The 10,940-nt window shown below is 38.4% G+C and overlaps 1 protein-coding gene across 4 annotated transcripts in view; it reads left to right on the top strand.

Moving 5' to 3' along the window:
- arhgap17b (Rho GTPase activating protein 17b) overlaps window positions 1–10,940 on the top strand; it is a 67,818-nt gene that overhangs the window by 50,513 nt on the left and 6,365 nt on the right. For 2 of the 4 annotated variants that reach the window (XM_062036547.1, XM_062036548.1), the window contains exons 16-19: window positions 2,046–2,178; window positions 2,706–2,948; window positions 3,296–3,417; window positions 5,316–5,714. In XM_062036547.1, the coding sequence (XP_061892531.1) occupies window positions 2,046–2,178; window positions 2,706–2,948; window positions 3,296–3,417; window positions 5,316–5,714 (897 nt within the window). Of the gene's footprint in view, window positions 1–2,045; window positions 2,179–2,705; window positions 2,949–3,295; window positions 3,418–5,315; window positions 5,715–9,216; window positions 9,270–10,940 lie in introns of all 4 variants that reach the window. The other 2 variants (XM_062036549.1, XM_062036550.1) reach the window with 2 other exon arrangements.

The following is a 10,940-nucleotide window of genomic DNA, read 5'->3' on the forward strand; positions in this document are numbered from 1 at the left end:
TCTTGAGATTCCAATAATTTCTACAACTTATTTTTTTGTGATAGAGTGATTGGAGCACATACTTGTTGGTCACAAAAAACATTCATGAAGTTTGCTTCTTTTATGAATTTATTATGGGTCTACTGAAAATGTGACCAAATCTTCTGGGTCAAAAGTATACATACAGCAATGTTAATATTTGCTTACATGTCCCTTGGCAAGTTTCACTGCAATAAGGCGCTTTTGGTAGCCATCCACAAGCTTCTGCTTGAATTTTTGACCACTCCTCTTGACAAAATTGGTGCAGTTCAGCTAAATTTGTTGGTTTTCTGACATGGACTTGTTTCTTCAGTATTGTCCACATGTTTAAGTCAGGACTTTGAGAAGGCCATTCTAAAACCTTCATTCTAGCCCAGGGGTCACCAACGCGGTGCCCGCAGGCACCAGGTAGTCCGTAAGGACCAGATGAGTAGCCCGCTGGCCTGTTCTAAAAATAGCTCAAATAGCAGCACTTACCAGTGAGCTGCCTTTATTTTTTTAATGTTATTTATTTACTAGCAAGCTGGTCTCGCTTTGCCCGACATTTTTAATTCTAAGAGAGACAAAACTCAAATAGAATTTGAAAATCCAAGAAAATATTTTAAAGACTTGGTCTTCACTTGTTTAAATAAATTCATTATTTGTTTTAACTTTGCTTCTTATAACTTTCAGAAAGATAATTTTAGAGAAAAAATACAACCTTAAAAATGATTTTAGGATTTTTAAACACATATACCTTTTTACCTTTTAAATTCCTTCCTCTTCTTTCCTGACAATTTAAATCAATGTTCAGGTAAATGTATTGTTTTTATTGTAAAGAATAATAAATACATTTTTATTTAATTCTTCATTTTAGCTTCTGTTTTTTCGACGAAGAATATTTGTGAAATATTTCTTCAAACTTATGATTAAAATTCCCCAAAAAAATTCTGGCAAATCTAGAAAATCTGTAGAATCACATTTAAATCTTATTTCAAAGTCTTTTGAATTTCTTTTAACATTTTTGTTCTGGAAAATCTAGAAGAAATAATGATTTGTCTTTGTTAGAAATATATCTTGGTCCAATTTGTTATATATTCCAAAAAAGTGTAGATTGGATTTTAACCTTTTTAAAACATGTCATCAAAATTCTAAAATTAATCTTAATCAGGAAAAATTACTAATGATGTTCCATAAAAAAATTTTATTTATTTAAAAAAAAAAGATTCGAATTAGCTAGTTTTTCTCTTCTTTTTTTCGGTTGAATTTTGAATTTTAAAGAGTCGAAATTGAAGATAAACTATGTTTCAAAATTAATTGTCATTTTTTTCGTGTTTTCTCCTCTTTTAAACCGTTCAATTAAGTGTAAATATCATTAATTATTAATAAAAACATAGAGTTAAAGGTAAATTGAGCAAATTGGCTATTTCTAGTTTAGTTTAGTCTTTATTTGAAGGGACAATGTACAGAAACATTAAGTTCAAGGACAGATTTCTGGCAATTTATTTAAGTGTGTATCAAACTGGTAGCCCTTTGCAATAATCAGTACCCAAGAAGTAGCTCTTGGTTTCAAAAAGGTTGGTGACCCCTGTTCTAGCCTGATTTAGACATTCCTTTACCACTTTTGACGTGTGTTTGGGGTCATTGTCCTGTTGGAACACCCAACTGCGCCCAAGACCCAACCTCCGGGCTTAAGATTTTAGCTTGTCCTGAAGAATTTGGAGGTAATCCTCCTTTTTCATTGTCCCATTTACTCTCTGTAAAGCACCAGTTCCATTGGCAGCAAAACAGGCCCAGAGCATAATACTACCAACCCCAATGCCTCACCTTTGGCCTGGGTATTGTGGCCAAACAGCTACATTTGTGTTTAATCTGACATCACATGGACAAAGATAAGACCTTCTGGAGGAAAGTTCTGTGTTTAGAAAGTCTTGCCAAGACTTGTTCCTGTTTACTACTGTTTTCTTTTCTGATTGATTAATTGACATCGTAGGCCAGACTCTGGTTTATCTTTGTTGGTGGTTCACTCACATCTTCTTTCTGTCCAGAGGTGGACTTCAATGTGTCGGGCATGTTCGCCATGCCCACCCACCCGTCGACGCCAGACTCCGAGAGGAAACGCCCCGGCAGTGTGTTGGGGCAGGACGGGGACAACGCTGCTCACCCTTCCCGTAAAGAAAGGTACCTGTCCCGCGCCAACCTCAGCCTGACGCTCCCCCTCCCATCCCGCCCCAAGACTCCCAGCAGGCAAGATTCGCGGGGCCCTGCGGTGTCGGCCCACTATGTAGTGGCTGACGAGTCCATCACAGTCACTGAAACCCCCCCTGAAGATCTGCCTAGTCCAAAGATTCAGGCTTTGCTCTAGTCTCATGTAGCTTTAGCTGCTTTTGTACCACTTTAATAGCTTTGTGTTCGCTCTTCATTGTGCAGTATGTGGTTCCATTGTTTATACTTCTGTTTCCCATTAAAGCTTAGGTCACACCGTAGGTTGCTGGTTCTGTGTGGGCTTCCTGGCTTTTGTTTTGTTGCTGCGGCCATGTTGGTTCTCTTTTAAACTGGTCTTAATGTATACATCTGGTTCTGCTTTTCAAATTAGGTTTTTTTTTTTAACTCAGGAGGTGTCATCTCTGTCTGCCTCCTCAAGCTCTGTTTGGTGTTGTCTTACAAGTGTGTGTGTGTGTGTGTGGTTTGCCCTCTCACTTCCGTAGTACCATTAACAAACACCCGGAGTCCAGCCCTCGTAGAGCCGGCACCACTATTAGAAAGCAGCCGCAGCAAACCTCGCCCACCTTCCCACCGGAACACGCCTCATTTGAGCCCCAACTCCGAGCGGCGACCCCAGAGGTCGAGCAGCCGGGCTCGGACAGTTTTGGTTCAGGTGCTGCTGCTGGCGTCCAGGTAGCCAGCGTGCAACCTCATTGCGTCACGCAGCTCAGCACAGGGGAGAGCAGGTAAGGAGCGAGCTGAGGTCGCCGCCAATAACGCCGCCTGCTCACTCCAACCAATCAAGATGTACCTCCTCGCCCCTTTGTGTTTGTCGGAATTCAAATAAAAAAAAGTAATGTGATTCTTTCTTTCCAGGTGATGTTTAGTCCTCCTTTCTTCCTGCTTTCGTTAAGCTTGCCACTAAATGGCAATGTTTGATCTGGCACGATTTATTTATTTTTTTTGCAAATGTTGCATCCTCTTCTGTTGTGTCATGTTCTAACATGCCAGCTTGGTTGTTTGTAGCACTGTCCTCGTACTAACAAATAGCATCTGTGCAGATGGTTATTTGGACCTTCTTCTATGCCCACAGCCCAGCCCGTGAACACGCTTCCACCCCCCCTCCACAGAGGAATGGTTCTGTCCAGCTAGCAGCAGGGACCCCACACTCCCAGGGGGGCTCCAGAGGGGCAAGTCCTCACATGAGCCGCAGAGGTGAGAGCTAATTATTTTCCTCTTTGGGAAGTTTAGTATTAATTACCATTAGAGATGTCCGATAATATCGGCCGATAAATGCGTTAAAATGTAATATCGGAAATTATCGGTATCGTTTTTTTAATTTTATTTTTTAAATTTTTTTTATTAAATCCACATAAAAAACACACGATACACTTACAATTAGTGCACCAACCCAAAAAACCTCCCTCCCCCATTTACACTCATTCACACAAAAGGGTTGTTTCTTTCTGTTTTTAATATTCTGGTTCCTACATTATATATCAATATATATCAATACAGTCTGCAAGGGATACAGTCCGTAAGCACACATGATTGTGCGTGCTGCTGCTCCACTAATAGTACTAACCTTTAACAGTTAATTTTACAAATTTTCATTAATTACTAGTTTCTATGTAACTGTTTTTATATTATTTTACTTTCTTTTTTATTCAAGAAAATGTTTTTAATTTATTTATCTTATTTTATTTGATTCATTTTTTTAAAAAGTACCTTATCTTCACCATACCTGGTTGTCCAAATTAGGCATAATAATGTGTTAATTCCACGACTGTATATATCGGTTGATATCGGTATCGGTAATTAAAGAGTTGGACAATATCGGCATATCGGATATCGGCAAAAAGCCATTATCGGACATCCCTAATTACCATATCTCCTCTAATTTGCAGAAACAAAACGTCTCACTTTAAATATATATATTTTTTCAATAAAAATTACTTATGCTTTTAAATGCAAAGAAAAGGCTTATGTTACTATTTTTTTTCTTAAACTCTCTTAAATACAGTCATTGCCAAAAATATTGGCCCCCCCCTGCATTTCTGTCAGATAATGCACCACTTCCATACTTGCCAACCCTTCAGATTTTTCCGGGAGAGTCCCGAATTTCAGTGCCCCTCCCGAAAATCTCCCGGGGCAATCATTCTCCCGATTTTCACCCGGACAACAATATTGATGGCACTGCCTTTAGCGTCTTCTACAACCTGTTGACGCGTCCGCTTTTTCACCATACAAACAGCGTGCCGGCCCAGTCACACGAAAGTGACTGCAAGACATACTTGATCAACAGCCATACAGGTCACACTGAGGGTGGACGTATAAACAACTTTAACACTGTTACAAATATGCGCCACACTGTGAACCCACACCAAACAAGAATGACAAACATTTCGGGAGAACATCCGCACCGTAACACAACATAAACACAACAGAACAAATACCCAAAATCCCTTGCATCCCTTACTCTTCCGGGCTACAATATACACCCCCGCTACCACCAAACCTCGCCCCCCACATGTATGTTCTCTACATCCAACATTATGTATTATTCTGACTGATCTTTTTTGTAACACAGTTAGTGAATGAAGTGTAATTTTGTGGTTGTTTCCCCATATTTCTGCACAATAACTCAAATTTGGTAACACTAGCAAGCAGTAGAGAATATAAAGTGATTTTTGGTCGAGAACATATTTTGCTGTATTTGCCACCTTATGTTGCATATTCTTTATATGAGATTTCCAGTTCATTTTATCATGTGTTATCACGCTAAAATGTATTTATTTTACTCTTTTAATGTCTATTCCGTCTATTTGTATTAGTGTTTGACTTTCTCTTCTACTGTTACCGAATAGCATTATTTTAGTTTTACTGAGATTCAAAGAGTCTGTTTTTGTCAACCCATCTCCTTCATTTGATCATTTCTTCTGTTATTATTTGTATTATCTTCTGTGTGATCTCTCCTGAACAAGAACTCTCCTTACTTCAAATAAATGCATGGTGAAACTTGAAGTACTATAAATACTCTTGGCCTCTTTTACATGGAAATATGGACTGAAATTGGATATGAATTAGCTTTTTCCTCATTTTGTTTGCCACAGGAACCAAAAAACAGGCGCCAGCACCACCCAAACAAACCAGTGCCTTCGCATCTCAGTCCAGCAACCACACCCCAGGGTCCCCGCACCACCCGCCCATCACCCCTCGACGGCAGGCTGGCAAAGAGAGCCCCATCCACGCCCCAAGCCATCCTCCCCCGCAGCCGCCTCAACCCCAACAGGCTGAGCGGGAGCCCTCGCCGCCTCGGACACCATCCCCGCCCCGCACGCCACCTCACGGCGGATCCCCCTCCCACCCGCTGTTCGCCTACAGTACCGGATCTCTCCCTCGACCCTCTCGGCCCGCGCCCAAACCACGACCCCGGCCTAACATGCCGCCGCCGCCACAACCTGTGGTAAGCGATGGCGGCATCTTTGGCTCCGCCTCCAGGTTCATCACAGGTAAACCCTTACACAGCACACTCTAAGAACAATATAGAGATTTTACACTCAAGCCACTTTTTACTTCACTTTACGGACTTTATTATGCGGCAGTGTGACGTGGAAATAAAAATGGATCAGAGAGGATAAAACGGTTACTAATATTAGCCATGAATTTGTCTCCTTTTTCTTGAGTATGGCAATAGAGCAGGGGTGTATAACTCATTTTAGCTCAGGGGCCACATGGAGGAAAATGTGTGCAAGTTATTAAAATCATGGCATTATAACTAAAAAAAAAAAGACAACTTCAGATTGTTTTCTTTGTCTTACTTCGGCCAAAAATAGAACAAACACATTCTGAAAATATTACGATAAAAATATAGAAAGGCAGCGGTAAAGTTTAGATTAATGAAGTGAAGGAAGTGAATGAATGTTTATAACTGAATACATTTACATAAGCATAAAAAATAGTTTTCTTTTGTATTTTTATTTTTTATTTTTATGTATGAAGTAATGTTTATGACAACCTTTTCCCAAAACACAATATAGAATGTGAGATATAACAGGATAATGTACCGTATTTTTGGGAGTATAAGTTGCACCACCAGAAAATGCATAATAAAGAAGGAAAAAAATGAGGTGGCGACTTGTCCAGGGTTTACCCCGCCTTCCGCCCGAATGCAGCTGAGATAGGCTCCAGCACCCCAAAAGGGACAAGCGGTAGAAAATTGATGGATGGAAAAACATATATAAGTCGCATTTTTTGGGAAAATTTATTTGATAAAAGCCAACACCAAGAATAGACGTTTGAAAGGCAATTTAAAATGTCTAAAGAATAGTGAACAGGCTGAATAAGTGTACGTTATATGAGGCATAAATAACCAACTGAGAAGGTGCCTGGTATGTTAACGTAACATATTATGGTAAGAGTCATTCAAATAACTATAACAGGGGTCACCAACCTTTTTGAAACCAAGAGCTACTTCTTGGGTACTGATTAATGCGAAGGGCTACCAGTTTGATACACACTTAAATAAATTGCCAGAAATAGCCAATTTGCTCAATTTACCTTTAACTCTATGTTATTATTAATAATTAATGATATTTACACTTATTTGAACGGTTTAAAAGAGGAGAAAACACGAAAAAAATGACAATTAAATTTTGAAACATAGTTTATCTTCAATTTTGACTCTCTAAAATTCAAAATTCAACCGAAAAAAAGAAGAGAAAAACTAGCTAATTCGAATCTTTTTGAAAAAAATTTAAAAAAGAATTTATGGAACATCATTAGTAATTTTTCCTAATTAAGATTAATTTTAGAATTTTGATGACATGTTTTAAATAGGTTAAAATCCAATCTGCACTTTGTTAGAATATATAACAAATTGGACCAAGCTATATTTCTAACAAAGACAAATCATTATTTCTTCTAGATTTTCCAGAACAAAAATTTTAAAAGAAATTCAAAAGACTTTGAAATAAGATTTAAATTTGATTCTACAGATTTTCTAGATTTGCTAGAATATTTTTTTTGAATTTTAATCATAATAAGTTTGAAGAAATATTTCACAAATATTCTTCGTCGAAAAAACAGAAGCTAAAATGAAGAATTGAATTAAAATGTATTATTATTTACAATGAAAAAAATAAATTTACTTGAACATTGATTTAAATTGTCAGGAAAGAAGAGGAAGGAATTTAAAAGGTAAAAAGGTATATGTGTTTAAAAATCCTAAAATCATTTTTAAGGTTGTATTTTTTCTCTAAAATTGTCTTTCTGAAAGTTATAAGAAGCAAAGTAAAAAAATTAATGAATTTATTTAAACAAGTGAAGAACAAGTCTTTAAAATATTTTCTTGGATTTTCAAATTCTATTTGAGTTTTGTCTCTCTTAGAATTAAAAATGTCGGGCAAAGCGAGACCAGCTTGCTAGTAAATAAATACAATTTAAAAAATAGAGGCAGCTCACTGGTAAGTGCTGCTATTTGAGCTATTTTTAGAACAGGCCAGCGGGCTACTCATCTGGTCCTTACGGGCTACCTGGTGCCCGCGGGCACGGCGTTGGTGACCCCTGAACTATAACATATAGAACATGCTATACGTTTACCAAACAATCTGCCACTCCTAATCGCTAAATCCCATGAAATCTTATACGTCTAGTCTCTTACGTGAATGAGCTAAATAATATTTGATATTTTACGGTAATGTGTTAGTCATTTCACACATAAGTCGCTCCTGAGTATAAGTCGCACCCCCGGCCAAACTATGAAAAAAACTGCGACTTATAGTCCGAAAAATACGGTACTTGCATACTTTCTGTACACTTAGTCTTTTGAGTACATTATACTTGCATACTTACCATACACTTTTGAGTGCATAAGCGTGCTACACATATTTATATATATATATATATATACAGTTAAAGCCCCACTTAAGAACTTTCAGTTTTGGTTGATTTTAGGGCTGCAACTAACGATTAATTTGATAATCGATTAATCTGTCGATTATTATTTCGATTAATCGTTTAATAATCGGATAAAAGAGACAAACTACATTTCTATCCTATCCAGTATTTTATTGAGAAAAAAAACAGCATACTGGCACCATACTTATTTTGATTATTGTTTCTCAGCTGTTCGTAAATGTTGCAGTTTATAAATAAAGGTTTAGTAAAATAAAATAAAATTTTATTAAAAATAAAAAAAATAAAAAACTGCGCATAGCATAGATCCAACGAATCGATGACTAAATTAATCGGCAACTATTTTAATAATCGATTTTAATCGATTTAATCGATTAGTTGTTGCAGCCCTAGTTGATTTTGGCGGTGCCAGCGGACCAAAGCGGTCGTGTTTTACCAGAAGGAAGACCACAGTTTCCATGAGGACCAGTGCATACAGCGTCTAACTGACACAATAATACCACAATGATTCAGAATGACTGAGTAAAATATGTAGCATCCTACTGTGGAAAGATCAAAGTTATTTGCGTTTTGCAGTCATCACATTTTCCCCCCCGTTATACAGTACTTTCAAGTTTGTTGCATGGCTGGTCGTGTTAGTGTGGAACTGCGAACTATCAAGCTGGTGGCTATTTATTGCTACCACACACATTTCCGATAGCTAACATTAGCATTATCATTTTGATTTGAGCATGGAAAGTCACTTGGTAGTTAAGCAGGAACACAGCCAAGGCAGCATGGGTCAAAAATCCCTCGTCTTTGAGCTCACACCAGCGAGTGAAAGCCGGGGCAATGTTGATCCTTGACTGTCCTTTTATCCCAGTAGCCTCCCCTTTTTTGTCTCAAAGAAACGTTTTTTTTCCCGCTTCTTCCATAATATCAGTAATTGCACGTAGGTGTTTGCATCCACTTCAGTCTTTTTAACGAATGGGGAAAGGTGGAGTGACGTATGCCGTAAAGCTTTGGGTTTCACGGTGTGGTGGCGCCTTACATGTGACTGTGGGTGATTTGTGGAGCATGACGGGATGTGTGTGTGTGTGTGTGTGTGTAACATTGCAGATGTCTGAGGTGGCGGCCTGCCTGTTAAGATGGGCTTTGCAAGGCAGGCGATGGTAAGAATCCAACTGGCTGACGTGTCTGGTTTGCTTGCATGTGTGTGTGTCGCTGCAGGTGTTGTTGACTTTGCACATTTACTCATACAGTCGTGGTCAAAAGTTTACATACACGTGTAAAGAACATAATGTCATGGCTGTCTTGAGTTTCCAATCATTTCTACAATTTTTTTGTGATAGAGTGATTGGAGCACATACTTGTTGGTCACATTCATGAAGTTTGCTTCTTTTATGAATTTATTATGGGTCTACTGAAAATGTGAGCAAATGTGCTGGGTCAAAAGTATACATACAGCAATGTTAATATTTGCTTACATGTCCCTTGGCAAGTTTACCTGCAATAAGGCGCTTTTGGTAGCCATCCACAAGCTTCTGCTGGAATTTTTGACCACTCCTCTTGACAAAATTGGTGCAGTTCAGCTAAATGTGTTGGGTTTTCTGACATGGACTTGTTTCTTCAGCATTGTCCACACCTTTAAGTCAGGACTTTGGGAAGGCCATTCTAAAACCTTCATTCTAGCCTGATTTAGCCATTCCTTTACCACTTTTACTGTACACTGTTTGTCTAATCTTGAACGGATTTGTGCTGAAAACAAAGTTTTGTTGCACCGTGTTTTTCGGGGTATAAGTCGCACCTGCCGAAAATGCATAATAAAGAAGGGAAAAAACATATATAAGTCGCACTGGAGTATAAGTCGCATTTTTGGGGGAAATGTATCTGATAAAAGCCAATTTGAAAGGCAATTTAAAATGTCTAAAGAATAGTGAACAACAGGCTGAATAAGTGTACGTTATATGAGGCATAAATAACCAACTGAGAAGGTGCCTGGTATGTTAACGTAACATATTATGGTAAGAGTCATTCAAATAACTATAACATATAAAACATGCTATACGTTTACCAAACAATCTGTCACTCCTAATCGCTAAATCCCATGAAATCTTATACGTCTAGTCTCTTACGTGAATGACATAAATAATATTATTTGATATTTTACGCTAATGTGTTAATAATTTCACACATAAGTCGCTCCTGAGTATAAGTCGCACCCCCGGCCAAACTATGAAAAAAACTGCGACTTATAGTCCGAAAAATACGGTACTTGTGCAATGACAATAAAGACTTATCCTATCCTATCTTATTGTCCCAGAATTGAGCTGTTTGGCCACAATACCCAGTAATATGTGTGGAGGAGAAAAGGTGAGCCCTTTAATCCCAGGAACACCATGCCTACCGTTAAGTATAGTGGTGGTAGTATTATGCTCTGGGCCTGTTTTGCTGCCAATGGAACTGGTGCTTTACAGAGAGTAAATGGGACAATGAAAAAGGAGGGTTACCTCCAAATTCTTCAGGACAAGCTAAAATCATCAGCCCGGAGGTTGGGTCTTGGGCGCAGTTGGGGTGTTCCAACAAGACAATGACCCCAAACACACGTCAAAAGTGGTAAAGGAATGGCTAAATCAGGCTAGAATGAAGGTTTTAGAATGGCCTTCCCAAAGTCCTGACTTAAAGGTGTAGACAATGCTGAAGAAACAAGTCCATGTGAGAAAACCAACACATTTAGCTGAACTGCACCAATTTTGTGGTCAAAAATTCCAGCAGAAGCTTGTGGATGGCTACCAAAAGCACCTTATTGCAGGTAAACTTGCCAAGGGACATGTAAGCAAATA

This window comes from Entelurus aequoreus, linkage group LG25 (assembly GCF_033978785.1).
Source record: "Entelurus aequoreus isolate RoL-2023_Sb linkage group LG25, RoL_Eaeq_v1.1, whole genome shotgun sequence".
In the NCBI taxonomy this organism is placed as follows: domain Eukaryota; kingdom Metazoa; phylum Chordata; class Actinopteri; order Syngnathiformes; family Syngnathidae; genus Entelurus; species Entelurus aequoreus.